The 14,500-nt window shown below is 34.7% G+C and overlaps 2 protein-coding genes across 4 annotated transcripts; both read right to left on the reverse strand.

Annotated features, from left to right (window-relative positions):
• Positions 1-2,038: 2,038 nt before the first annotated feature.
• On the reverse strand, positions 2,039-5,449 carry LOC125223310 (scarecrow-like protein 9). Of its 3 annotated transcripts, none has more exons than XR_016134639.1 (3): positions 5,186-5,448; positions 2,500-4,860; positions 2,039-2,402 (listed from the first exon to the last, which is right to left on the reverse strand). XR_016134639.1 is itself a non-coding variant. In XM_089063090.1 (3 exons), the coding sequence occupies exons 1-2, from the start codon at positions 5,241-5,243 to the stop codon at positions 2,561-2,563; spliced, it is 2,358 nt and encodes a 785-aa protein (XP_088919216.1). In that variant the 5' UTR covers positions 5,244-5,449; the 3' UTR covers positions 2,039-2,402; positions 2,555-2,560. The 3 variants fall into 3 exon arrangements, 1 of the variants encoding a protein (XP_088919216.1); XR_007176696.2 differs by having other exon boundaries at positions 2,500-4,956; positions 5,186-5,447; XM_089063090.1 differs by having other exon boundaries at positions 2,555-4,860; positions 5,186-5,449.
• Positions 5,450-6,925: 1,476 nt separating this feature from the next.
• Positions 6,926-10,439, reverse strand: LOC125223109 (oxysterol-binding protein-related protein 3A). Its single transcript, XM_048126094.2, has 10 exons — positions 10,110-10,439; positions 9,671-9,764; positions 9,355-9,471; positions 9,188-9,260; positions 8,985-9,103; positions 8,750-8,871; positions 8,318-8,494; positions 8,066-8,210; positions 7,778-7,956; positions 6,926-7,374 (listed from the first exon to the last, which is right to left on the reverse strand). Exons 1-10 carry the CDS (start codon positions 10,208-10,210, stop codon positions 7,146-7,148), a joined length of 1,356 nt encoding a protein of 451 aa, XP_047982051.1. The 5' UTR covers positions 10,211-10,439; the 3' UTR covers positions 6,926-7,145.
• Between the last annotated feature and the right edge of the window lie 4,061 nt (positions 10,440-14,500).

Genomic DNA, 14,500 nt, shown 5'->3' on the forward strand with positions numbered 1-14,500 from the left:
CCACAGTGTTAGTAACATAATAATCATACAAAAAAAGTAGATAGAATAGATTGAACAAAAATATGCTACTATTAATAAAAGAGTAAGAATCCTGCTGACCTTTTATACAATGGGTGAAAGTAGGGATGTCAATCAGGTCAGCCCACCGGATTTCGGGCCAACCCTATTCGGGTTGCGGGTCAATCGGGTGCGGCTAATCGGGTTGTATTTTTTCGGGTTATAAAAGTTCGACTCTAACCCTAAAAGCTCGGGTTTCGGGCTATCCCATCGGGCTAATCGGATTGCTAGCGATAAAATTAACATGCGATCAATCCAATAAATAATGGTGAAAATTAGTTATATTTATAAAATGTAAAATATTTAATTATAACAAATTTGAGATATATGCTTCAACTCAAACATAAACATGATCAAATCCTAATATTTGATATTTATGCAAAATAAAACATAAACATCAAGAAATTTTAATGCATGTTTTAGAAATTTAAATATATTGTTTAGTGAATTTGAAGTTTCTAATTTATATATCTATTATTATGTTAATAAAAATTTAATATATAATTTATATATTTAATATATAAAAGTGAAAGTTATTTTTTTAGTAATCTATGTTACTATAAAATAACCAATGAAGTGTCGAATTAGAATCAAACAAATAGAACGATATAAATTTTATCGGGTTTTCGGGTCTGGCCCTAACGGATTGCGGGTTAATCGGGTGCGGGCTAATCGGGATGTAATTTTATCGAGCTATAAATTTTCAACCCTAACCCTGTAAATTTGGCGGGCTACTCGGGCGGCCCACGGATTGCGGGCTACATTGACATCCCTAGGTGAAAGCAAGAAGGAAATGCAAATGGTGTATATTCTTAGACAAAAAATATAAAATAAAATATTTGAAACCCACCCATTAGTAGTCATAAATTATTTGACCGTTACTTTACATTTATATAGAGTAAATATTCATATTAAAATCTTGCATTTTTGTAGTTTACTATTCTTTATAAAAAACTTAAAAGTTCACACGTTAATTATGATAAATAAGTTTAAAAAAAAGTTAAAAACTGAATAATTAATTTAAAATTGATTAATGGAGTCTAGAGCTTTATAAGTAACGTTTTTCCTTGGAGCACCAAATTTGATACCAGGAAATATTTTAAAAGAAAACCAAAACTCGCCTTTTTATATATGTATAGATTCCACTTAAACTGATATCTAGTCTTATTATTATTTAAATAACTCGAGTATGAATTTCCAGTTCATTTTGGTATTTTACTTTCAGTTTTTCCCAGTTTCATTTGTTAGATGATGCTAAGCTTTGCTGTTTAACATTTAATGGCCTCAGCCGCTTGTGCACGTCAATAAAGAGAAAAGATCCAAATTTTTGAATTAGTAACAAAAAAATCGTGTTGTTTGGGAGATTGGAGAATGGAATTGAAGAGAGTAAATGTGCTGAGTGTTGATATAGGAAAGAAATTAAAAGAAAAAACCATATGTCTGTATGCCTCTACCTCGAAAATGGTTGTTTTAACCAGTCAACTTAAAATGGTACTTATTAAAATAAAATAAAAAATTGAAATTCGAAATATATGAGCATTACTCAAATCGTGATTATCACTAGTTTATCTCATGAATAAAATAGTTTAGTTTATTTCTGATTGGTGCTATATCGCTATTGAAAAAATCATGCATGACCAGTTGACCACTATATGTGAATTGGAATTTATTTAATTGTGGCCACTTAGGTATTGTCTAAATCCCAGGATTCTTATTTGATAGTGATTATAAAATTGTGCAATGCCTAGTTTGGGACCTACATAATTGAGTCTCAACCGAGCCTTTTGACTCTGTGAAAGAGAAAGGTTAGCCAATCTATATTTGAAACATCCACTTTAAAATAATTTATGATTTTGGTATTATATCGTTGCATCATTGGTTTAGATTCCACAAATAGAACTCTCCATTCAACTTCTTCATTATAGGGTATCGAATTCTCTTTTAATTGCTAGTGTTACATTTTAAAATTAATAAAATAAAATAAAACAAACCAAATACTCAAATTATTATAAAATTCATGATGAACTTTATAAACAACTGACTAGTCCTCCAAAAACAAGAGCTATCATAAGTTCACTTCTAAAGTATCAAATCATATTCAAGAACATACAGAGAGACCTTGCAAATAATTTGAAATGTGACCAAGACTCTTCTAGCAAATAGTTCCTTTACACATGATTGAATGCAGCATCAACCAAACAAGATTATGGATTTCTTATCACCATTAACAAGTTAAGAATACTTCTGTATTGAAATTCTAGTGTTACCCTTCATCAATGGAGGAACCAATTTGTCAAGCTACGTGACGCCTTCGCCTCCACCTCTGCCTCCGTTCGTTTCATGAGCTGCAAACAATGCAGCAAATAGCATATTCATTTCACATACACGAAATACGAATGATTGGTTGAGGGTAAAGACAACAGGATTCACTCAGACGCGCACCCTTGAAGAAGTCAGATGATGTTGAAAGTCGAGAGCCAAGAGATGCAGAACAAACCTCCCCTCAAACGGGCTTCCAGCACGATATGGCGTAGATGATCCGCCCTTTCCAACCCATCAACATCCAATGGCTATCTTCATCGATGACAAAGTCTTTGTGGTAATGTGTCCTGACCTTGTAGATTGCCCTCTCCATGATCCACCTATCAAGAGGCACTTGCGTGAAGCCTGCCCTCAGGTGACGTACTTGCCACTGCTTGTACGTTTCGGGTCTCTCAACTCTCTCCCAGCCCTCACAAGCAATGACATTCAATGCCTCGCTCCCAAAGATGTCCCTCTCAATAAGCATCCTCTCCGGCTGGTCCCTAGGCACGTTCGTCTCCAGCATGTCAAATAGAGCTGAGAAGTGGAATAGTACCTCCCGGAAACGAGTGACAAAGAATGGCGCACTATAAGCCCCATTTACTATCCCATGTATGAAAAGGTCCGGATTGATCTTCCTAATTAAGTTAAGAACCATAGATCTCGAGCTCTCAGCCAGGACCGTCTCATCGAGTAAGTTCTTGGCCCGATACATGCTGTTTACGATCACAAATTCACCCTCCTTGATATTGAGGTCCTCTAATTTGATGTTCTCCCACTTCTTAGCTATAGCATTGTACTCGAATGGCACATTGAACTTTTTGGCATAACGGGCCAATCTACGCCCTGTCTCCTCAATCTTCTCTGCAGGTCGGAAGCCAGGCTGTGGGAAGTCTATGCCAGTTATCCGAAGCATTGGAGGACCACCTTCTCGGTCAGATATACGCTGGATTAATGTCGGCCACTGGAAGCCGTAAAGGATCCCAAAATCTATAACATGCACACGTGCTGCTTTTATTGACTCAAACATTATTGTCTTGTTTGAGGTAAAATTGGAGATCTTCTTAAACGGAGACGATGCTAGGTAAGTATAGTAAGCTTTCAAGTAATCGGCTGCGACTGTTTTCTTACTAACGAGAGCTTTATGAATCTGGCTACCCGTTCCAGCCAGACGTGCTTCGAGGCCATCAGCAAAATAATGAGCTAGCCTCTGGTTCCCTTCACCATAGGGAGAGGAATGCTGCCTGATCTGTTTGAGTAGATCGCTGGCACTCCGACGATCATCAGCAGCAACAGCCTGTGCACAGGTGATTAAAAGGGTTCTCAAATCTATCACTTCCTTTTTCTTGTTCTGTTTCTTAGCTCGGCCCCTCCCGCCAGTAGGCCGTTTCGTCTTCCCATTCTGCTGAGTCCTCTTGCAAGATGCATTCTGCAGGACTTCTCTGAAAGCTGCAAACTTCTTCTCGGGATCCCCCAGCGTGTGAAGCAAGACATCATCAAATTCCTCCACAGGGAGTTCTGAGTCTGATTCTGCATAATTAGCCAGCACTTTACAACTTCTCTCTTCTTCCAAATCCATGTCCGATGTAGAACGACTCTTCTTTCCCCGTGATGCAGAAGGCAACTGCTTCTCCGCATCGCTTCTAGCCTCAAACTCCCCTCCCCTCGCATCCTGAGTGGCTAAGGTGTCTACACCGGCACTCACCAACAAATTATTCCCGGCAGGAAGGAATTTGCTAGCTTCATCAGCCCCCCTTCTGAAATTCCACACGAGCTGGTTCTCGTTGTACATATCACGTACTTGAAGGGGGCTCACTGGAGAGTCAGAGAACCAACCGTCTACTAGGAAATTGCTCGAGCTATTCAATGTGGAGCAAACGGATGACTTAGCAGCACGACAAGATGTACTGACATCATGATCCGCGCGAGTGCTGATCATCCAACTCGGATCAACAATGTCAATTAGGTATCCACTTCCATCACTACTGCTAGTTGTTGAGTTAAAGCAACTAAAATTAGGATTACTATCATCTCCACACTCATGGCCAGTGGCCCCTGGTTCTTTCTGTGGCGAAGGCGGGTACTTCTTCCCAAGAACCTCGTAGAAGGACCTCTCCTTCGCCTGCAAATCCAATGACTCCTGAAGCATGTGAGTCTTCTCCTCCATGTCCTCCTCCATCAGTATCTGATCAATGTACCTCAAGACAGCATCCGAGAAATCACAGTCATCATCAATGTCCAAGAATGAGCTGGAGACAGCCCCCTCCCCATTCCTGTTCGAGAAGGGTTGGTCTAGGACCAAATGCACACCCCCAATGCCATGTTCTTGAAATGAGGAACCCTGATTTCTATGTCCATTCACTAATTTCTGATCTGGATAACTAATCCCAAATCTATGCCCATTTGAATAGCCAGAAATTGATTGATTCTCCAATCCAACTCCACTCGAAGAATTCAAGATTCCATGAAATCTTGGATCCATTCTTCTTCTTCTACTACCAACTAGAAGAAAAGATAATATCTAGAAATTCAAATTTCAAACCACCCAAAATCGCCCCATCAATGTAAATTCAATAAAATTCCCCCAAACTGCTCATACTGGTAGTCAAGCAATACAAAAAAAATGAATCTTTAGAGGCAGTGATAACTGGGAAACTACAAGTAAATATCCAAATTGAGCAAAAGGGAAGAAGCAACAATTAAAACTGGTGATTCCCACAAAAAATAAAAAAAATATGCACACAATAGCAGCTCAATTAGTGTGTAAGAAATGATATGAGGTGAAGCAGAGGGTGTGAAGAGGAAGAAATATGAGAGTTTAGCATACCTGAGAAAAAAGTAAACCCTATTGATTGATGAGAAAGGGAGGAAACATAGGAATGCATAGGAGAGTGCGCTTATATGATGAGAGAGAAGAGGAGGAAATTGGAAAGAGAAAATGGTGGTTTGCTGATCTGGTCTTACTATAAAGATGTTGACGCAACACAAAATAATGAAAAGCAAAATAGAAAAGTGGGAGAAATGAAGATGAATAGCTTGTCAACGTGTTCAAGATTATGATGTGAAACACATGAAAAATTATTGGATATGAAAAACGTTTGCACACAGGCCGACATCAGATTTCTGCACTTCCTATGTGTCGTCTACTACTTTTATTGTATTTTTTAAATACTTTTTTTTGGAAAAATGTGTAACTAGACACCAACAAATTACAATCAATTATTGAATATTATTTGGATCTAGAAATAAATATTTTTTTTAAATACGAGAAAAACCAGAATTTAATCAATTTTTTCGTTTACCCTTTTATTAAACATATAACTCAACGCGTCGTACGTTTGGAACTAAGTTGTGTATCAATGGGAATCGTCACTCGTACAATGAAAAAGTGATTTTACTATGATCGATTTGAATGTTAGTAGACATTTTTTTTGTGGTCTAGTGTTCATGATCATGGATGTTGAAATTTTAATTTAATCCATTGGAATCCTATAGTTCACACGCTGGTTCTCCGTCCAATTGTTTATACTGTACTAGTGAACAATTTAGATATAAATTTTTTGACTTTATACTAGAAAGTCTACGTAACTTGTTCCAGATTGTAAAATTGTGTATTTTTGAAAATTGAGTTGAACGTGCGATAATGCCTAAAAGATTCGATATGTACTAGAACTACTATCTTTGAAAAATTCAAAGAATAAAAGGTTATTTTGTACCAACTCTTTTACCGTGTAAATTCAATTGACATTGCTATTTTAATCCGAAAACTTCAATTCTCATTAAATAGTATTACACGAATTGAGATTATGCATGGGCGTATATGGATTGGATTCAATGTTGATTAATCAAAATCAGACTTTGCATCAATTCATTAAAAAAAATAACAAATGAATTTGTGCTTCCTCTAAATTAATTGTACAAAGTGCCCAATTTCTTGTTTTTTAGAATCGGATACCACGAAATTATTTGGTACTCCGTTTCAAACAAGAGTCATTTTGAAGAGAAAAAAAAATTAGCCAAGTCCATCGACCTAACTTTTGTTATTGGCTTGGCTATAGACAACAAATAGTACAACATTTGTATGTGTATATGTGTGAAAAGTAGTTTATGTAGATGAAATTAAACCATAATAAGCACATGGCATGCATCCACATCTCAACACAAATCACTAAAAACATGAGTGCTTACCACTATCAATGAACACACCAATTAAGAGCATGTGCCCAACAACAACAAAAGTACTTATTCCCCTAATATTCCCACATTTTTATTTTGACCTTTAGTATTTTTGGGAGCCTTTCTCATATTTCGATATTTCTTTAGAAGAAACCAGAACCACCTTTTCAATAGAATATATTCCTTTTATATTGTGAAAACCATTTTTCACCATAAATTCAAAGCCAGGTTAATGAATTTTATGCAGGACTGGTATTTAAAAAGTGTTTCTAATTGTGTATATTTGCTATAAACATTTGAAGGTATATGCTAAGCCCAATAAATTAATTTAGAATCTAACCAAATTTAAATTTCAAATAACTAAATTCTCTAAATATGCAGTAAGAAAGAATTACAGCCAAACAAACTCTCTAACCAGTGCATAAAACTCATTTCTTGATACATTCAAACAAAGAAAGAAACCAAAAGCAGAAAAAAAGAACATTTTTGACATGTCCATATACATCATTTCGTCTACGAAAAATCAGTAAAAGTTGCATGAAAAAAGCATATGGACTAAGAATTCCAACAATTTAGCATATATGAAAATCTGGAAAATAATGATAGGCTGTTTATGTTTGAGAGTCTTCATGATATTGCCATGGATCAAACTCCTGTGAACTCTTGTCTGAACTTTCCACACTAGCACGATATTGGTCGTACTTTCCGTTGTACCGATAAACTTCCAACTCACCCCAAGGTGTCGTAGCCTTCTCGTCAGTCAACTCGAACCACTTGGGCTTGAACTCTTCCTTCTTCGACTCCCTTGTCCGCTTCTCAGCCCGTTGCCTCTCCTCCAGCCTGTCAAACACAACCAAATCTATCAACAACATAGAGAGAAATTGTGTGCCTACAAATACATGAGCTTCAATTGTTCTAATTTCACGCAGTTGCCAATTGCCTTTCAAAAATGTCATCGTGGCTTGAACGCCCGGTGTACTAAATTATGTAGCTTAATGTATGTGCTACTTCAACTAGTCACATTGGCATTAATTTGTCACTTCAGCTAGCCACGGTACCATTAATCTCCCTAAATCAACAATCGTGTTAAAAATCAGAACTGGAAATTTGTATATTTGGAATGATAATTTGTAGTACCACTTGTAAAACCAGAACGGGCGTATTTAGGCACAGTTACCCATGATAGTATCTAAGATATGTAATCATCCAGGCATACTAGAGAGAGAGAGAGAGAGGAACATACCTAGCCTTTTCAGCACCAGCTTTAGAAAGGTCGTTATGCTCAAGCGCCAACCGATCCGGGCGCAGGCGAGAATCGGATGGGAGCAGTGGCTTGGGTGCAGTGTCAAAGCTGTTCAACTTGTGTGCGAAATGAGTGTATTGAAATTTATCATTTTTGGGAAGTTCAGCAGCCCTCCACACCTAACCAACGAAACAAAATGAAACATTTATGTTCTCCAGAAAAATGTATAAGCTTTGCATAATATCCAATCAAGATAAGTGGTGAAGGGCTAATGAATAATGATCCTACCTCTTTGAGCTCAGTGCCAGGAGTAGGCTCGCCCTCAGAGTCGCAAGGCTGATAGCTCATGAACTCATTGCACTTTCCCGTCATCAAGAACTTAGGTTCTTCCTCAGCGTCATACACATATCCATCCACTTCATAGCGTCCAGCTCTGGAAATGAGGGACACAATGGGTATTAGCAAAGTGAGACATAGTCTAGTGCAAGTGACAACATTTTCAACGCGAATGCACAACTGAAATTGGCTATTGCATCTTACCCAAACCACCCACAAGGTTGGAAATAGAGAACCACCTTCTCGCCTGTTGTGAGATTTGTCAAGATCATGTCGCCGGGGGAATCAACCCATGTTCGTCCGAATATGATGTTGTTAGCCTTTGAAAGTGGTGGAACCAAATCTAACACCACACCGGATTTCTTGAGGGTAAGCCTTGTCCTGCAAATCATACAGAAGAGTTGAATCTTGGTAAAATTTAGCAGCCTGAGGAACATGACCTATATATATATTATGCTAGATTGCAGTTGAAAGCTATGAACTTTAAAGTTGATCCTTCTATTCATTCAGAAGATTGCCTTAGGCCAAGATGGAGCAAAGCTCTAGTTGATGATAGAATAATTGGTAGTATTGAACCACCCAATTGCAAATCCACAAACTATAACGAGTATCTTTGTTCATCATGAGGAATTTTACCTCCCAACGGGATAGATATCAACTGAGTTCCCTAAAAATTTGGTCTTCAACTTTGAGGTGATATCATACACAAAATGCTCGTTTTCTGCATGCCCTGCACTCATTGGAGGATGATGACTAACCTGTTATCAAGATCAATGATCAGTATCTACAAAAATGAAAAATAATATCATCTCAAAGACTCAAACAAGTTACAAAGACACGATAAATTTCTGAATACTTGTTCAAGGATTACCTGCTCTGCGATGAAAGTAATGCCACCATGGTTCACAAGTTCATAAGTTTCTCCGAGAATCGGATTAAATGGCTTCCAAGTCCTCTGAATGGCGGGATACACAGATATGAACCAAGAAGCTGAAAGGGAGCATGATTGCTGGTTTCAGCTATTGTGCTACTAATATTGTTAGAAATGAGTTCGCTTCTGAACATAAGAATTACCAGCATATACTAATCTCATGTGGGGATCGTCGCATTCATCAGCCAACTCCAACAGATACGAATACTCCATTAACTGCAACCAAAGGCACTCCCATCAGCACATTTATCACACCTCACAAGTTCCACACTTAGGTATAGGCCGAGAAAGAGAATTAATTGGTACAAACCTCAGCCATTTTCTGGAGCATTGTCATGGGCTCAAAGATGAGAACTGGGAGTGTAACCATAGATGTGACATCAGAACCGATGTAGTTTTGCATCATTTTCCAGTAACTATCCCGATCCTACACGAGGAAGCCTCAATCATGATGATAGACAAGACAATAAATCGGAAGCAATTTAAGATCGAATTTTTCCTTACTACAATCAATCAAAATATTCACAAAAACATCAAATAACTAACCATAGTTGGTCCAAAGAACTAGGCAAAGAATATGATACAGAAAACAAAGGTGAAGCAGAATCGTCGGAAATTTGCAATACCTCTTGCCTCCATCTCCCTTTTTGAGCTTCATCCTCAGCATCCTCAGTTCCTCCATCAGGATTTATAACTTGCAATCCTTCATAGCCAAGCAAACTGAGACACAAAGGGCAAAAAACTGAAGTTAATTAAAATATACTATTGCTACTATAAATCAACAATGAATGAAAATTCTGCAGTAATGTGATCAAATAATCGTTTTTTCAAGATAAAATAGGCCCGGCCCCACCGCATATTCAAGATCTACCCTCCTAAAAACCTCATTTAATCAACAACATCAAATCAGACTCAATAACTTCAGACCCATACAATAATTATCAACTAATCACTAAATTACCAACTAAAACTAAACAAAATACAAGGACCCAGCAACTTAATCAAAGAAGAAGCTCAATTAAAGCAAGCAAAATTGATTAAAAATTGCATCTTTTAGAGATATACCCATTAACGGATTTGGTCATGGCTGTGCCGAAGCTTGAAATTGTAGAAGCAAAGGAAGCAAAAAACCCAGATCCCTGCTTCGGATCGTTGTTGGAAGCCATCGTGGAGTCAGATCAAAGTGTGACTAGTCTGGAATTGCTGGAAATTAAGAAAAAAAGAAAGGGTTTTTATGGTGTGGATATCGGAATCTTGCAGATCAGCTTTATTGAAGATGGGCTGGCGGATTGTGGGATTGTTTAAAAGTGGGAAAATAATGTGATAATTTGCTTAAAATGAACAATGGGGAGGTTTTACGCGGTTGAAGAACAGTCAAAACAATTGGGCAACTTGTATTTAGTCTTTGAAGTCTCCGATCTTTTTTGAATTTCTTGGATCTCTAGAATTTTAGGAGAGGCGGCTGATGATAATTTTTTATTATTATTATTATTATTATTATCTGTGTGAGTATCAATTTCTTTTAATCCATATTTAGCATTATTTATTTTGTTTTGTATTTTTATAATTAATATTGATATTATAACTTCACACATTACATAAAAATCAAATCTCCTTTTGATATTTTATTCATCTATTTGAAGCTATAGGAAAAATGAGAAATTAAGGTTTGATTGTAAGTAATTCATAAAACAAATCAATTAATGACGTATTAAACAAATTTTTAAGGACTAAAATAAAAGAATATATAAAATAAACCAAATAAGTAATATACTAATGCAAATTATAAGAACGGTGCTAAAATGTTCACATAAGGTAAACAGGATCCAATTTCTCATAAAGCAATAATGCATGCTTACAATAATTGAAGATTATGCAATGATTAATAGACCAGTTTGAATTTTACATAGCAACGGAGATCAAATTTTTTTACTTGTACCATTTTTTTGAGAAAGTCAATACTATTAGTTAATTAAAGTAGTTATAGCCAAATATATTTACGAATTACGGATATTTCATTTGATAACAAAAAAGTATAAAAAACACTCATAGTAGTTGTAGTCAAACATATTTGTGAATATTTCATTCTACTTACTCATTTTGTTGAGGAATTACCTGCAAAAGTAGAAAAAATTGATACTGTCATAGACTTCAAATTTAAAAACGAGTTATAATTTCTAGGTAACAAGATTGTACACTTGTACTAGTAATAATATTTAAAAGCGAAAGTATTTTCTAGTAAAAAAAGGCTAATTTTATTACTTTGGATTATTCTAAATATGAAAAGTTTTAAAGACCCCATAATCTTTTAGCTTACTTCCAGCATATTTTTCTTCTTCCCCACTTACTTTATAATTGTGCTTAAAACTTGTGTCATTTACAATTTTATCTATTTTTTTTTACAGAAGAGGTAGAAATTTTTATTGAAAATAAATCAATATAAAATATGGAAAATGTTTTGGAGACATAATGCTTAAAATGGTAAGTATATATTATATTATATTTTTAATTAAATTTATATTTTATGTATATACTTTATTATCCCTACATTAATTTGTTTACTAAATACACCTATTTAAGGATATAAATTTTGATTATGCATAGATGATGCATGCATTTAATAACATGTTGCAATCATCTAATCATTTAAAACATGATTGGATAACTTTTTTATATATGCCCATTTTAATGCATTTACTTAAAGATATTTCTTTAAAATTTTAAATATTAATTTTATTAGCTTTATATATTTAGTGTACATTTTGTCTACAAATAAAATACGATTTATCAGCAAACAAATAATTTCAGACTTCTTAATGAATTAGTCTTTATAAATGTGAATTTAAATAATTTTTAACAAATAATTAGCGCTATAAAATATAAATAATTAGTTATCTAATATTTTTGAACTGTAAGTACTTAGAGTTACTATAACATGTGACAAAAAATAATTACTTTGTAATTATAATACTATAATCTTCAATATTGATAAACTTATTCTTTTAATCACTTTTTATTCACAATAATCTTTAAAAAATAAAAAAGTTTTTAGCTCACTTTAATATAACACCAACACATTAAAATTTGATAATACTATATTATATATTAATACTACTAATTAAGTGAGTATATGGTTTTGATTTTAAGAATTCTCTAGTTCTAATTTTTTATTTTTTTATTTTGATTTTTTTAAATTCTTAAATCTTGGACCATTACAGTTGAACCTCGATAAAATCATATGTTCTTATATCATTTATTTCATATTTTAAATATATTAAAATATTTAACTATAACATGCAATAAATTAAATTTGATACATGGTGTACGAATGCTAATTGAGTCTAGTGTTTATGATTTTAAGTTTAATTCTTTATTTTACAAAATTATAATTTCTTTAATTTATAATTTTTGAAAGATTATGTTTAACAATGATCAATAAATAATCGCTAGTTCTTAACTTATATATTTAACATTTTGAAGCTACATATTTAATATTCCCTCTCTCTTTTTTTTGCAAATATTAGAATTCCTAACTCTAAACAAATAATACTCCGCACTATCTTATAATATTAGCAGAGTTTATGATTCTTATTACTTTTAATTATTAATCAATTAGTAGTAGTTGATATGTGGTATATTAAAATAATCTAAAATGAGAAAAGTAGATTCATCCAATAATTTTTGTATTAAATTAATAATTTCTTTGATTTTTAACATTTAAAACGATAGATTTGAATCTGAATAAAAATTCATTGTATTTTCTTAACTCATCTATTTAATATTTTAAAACTATATAGTTATATTAAAATATTAGACGCCCTAGCTTAATTAAATAAAAAATATTAAATTTAGTTAAAGCAAAAAAAAATAACAAAAAAATTGAAAAGATAATGAAAAAATAGTATATTATTTTATTATATAAACCAATCTGAATAAGATAAATGTTTAATTTTTTACATATTTTTTCATATACTATTAAATGAATGATTTCATTGTTACTACATTGACAAAATGTTTCAGAAAATTTAAGATAAAAAATAAGTTATGAAAGAATAGCACAACGTAAAATATATTTGAAAAAGCATATGATGCTATTTAAGTAATTAAATTATTTTACAATTAAATATAATAATTCAGTTATGTAGTGTGTTAATTAATACTGGTAATCTAAATTACTGATATTTTAATTAATTGTTTTAAAAATTTACACGACAAGAACGGTTTTGATTGAAAAAATTTTAAATTCATTACTCTAGTTGCATGATTAAGTTTATCTCCAATTAACATATATGCATTTAGATAAGAATAATTAATTTGGTTAAATTTTCCTTAATTAGGTATATATCTATTTAATATTTTAATGTTAGGGTAAATTAGTCACAATATTATTATGGCTTGGAGACATTATGTCTCTAAATCACTACTCATAAAATATATTTAGATTATGGGCCTCAAAGCTGATACCGGACTATCTATAAGTTCTAAAAGGTACAGTACAATAAATTGTGGGACCCAATCATTAGAGCACTCCCAATGGTCTCCCTTATTTCTCCCTAACTCCTGCCACATCAGCGCCACATCAGCACCAAAATTTATCCCCAGTTTTTAGCCAACTTTTAGCCAACTGCTCCAATGGTTTCTCCCTTATTTCTCCCTAACTCAACATTTCATTTTTACATCATCATTTTTAATATTATTTAATTTTCCCTACAAATGTGTTTAATAAATAGATTTATAAATGAACAATTCGTCGTTGTATTAATCATTGGAAAATATAATACAACGAGAAAAAAATAACTACAAATAAAAAACCATAAAAAACAAGGATTTAAAAAACTAAGAGGGAGGAGCGTCCGGCGAGAGGCCCATCTTGATCTTTATATTTTGGATGGTTGACTAGAGGGACTGCTTCTCTTCTGGGGTTCCGCCGCCGGTGAAGTACAGCGTGTAAAACTGCGCTAGAGTGGCGGCATTGGAAGAGAACGTGGCTTGTTGTAAGAACGGGGATTCCGACTGGGCATCTGACGATGTGCCCTTCCCCTTCCGCCTCCCCTTTGCCTTCTTCGCTCCCACAGGGCGCTCGGGCGGACCATCCTCAGACAAGTCGATGGGGATCGCGCTGCCCTCACTCTCCGCACCGCTAAGTCGCGAGCGCACCGATTTCCCGTGCAGCGCGCTGTGCATCCCCGTCCGGAATTTGGGGAGATCCTTCAGCGTCTCATAGATGTTCCAATACTTGAAGCCCTTCGTCAAGTACTTGCCACTATACCTCTGCATGGCCTCATCTCGGACCATGTGCTCGTTCTGGCCACTCATCATGTTCGTCATCAAGTTAGAGTATATACCGTTGAAGTGGCCGCAGTCCCTCATGAGGCGCTCCCAATGCCAGCGGATCGCCTCGCTGCCATGGTCCTTCATCGAGGCAGTCTTGTTGGTCTTGTACTTCTCCGCAACCC

This window comes from Salvia hispanica, chromosome 1 (genome assembly GCF_029641045.1).
Source record: "Salvia hispanica isolate PSC_SH4W2 chromosome 1, Shi_PSC_v1, whole genome shotgun sequence".
Lineage (NCBI taxonomy): Eukaryota > Viridiplantae > Streptophyta > Magnoliopsida > Lamiales > Lamiaceae > Salvia > Salvia hispanica.

Bases quoted from the DNA above. Each gene is read 5' to 3' on its own strand.
- LOC125223310 (XM_089063090.1), bottom strand. From the start codon at position 5,243: ATGCATTCCTATGTTTCCTCCCTTTCTCATCAATCAATAGGGTTTACT. The intron at 4,861-5,185 runs GTATGCTAAACT...CTTTTCTTCTAG, and splicing joins AGGGTTTACTTTTTTCTCAG to TTGGTAGTAGAAGAAGAAGA.
- LOC125223109 (XM_048126094.2), bottom strand. From the start codon at position 10,210: ATGGCTTCCAACAACGATCCGAAGCAGGGATCTGGGTTTTTTGCTTCC. The intron at 8,495-8,749 runs GTAAAATTCCTC...TATGATTTGCAG, and splicing joins GATATCTATCCCGTTGGGAG to GACAAGGCTTACCCTCAAGA. The intron at 7,957-8,065 runs GTAGGATCATTA...TTCGTTGGTTAG, and splicing joins CTGGCACTGAGCTCAAAGAG to GTGTGGAGGGCTGCTGAACT.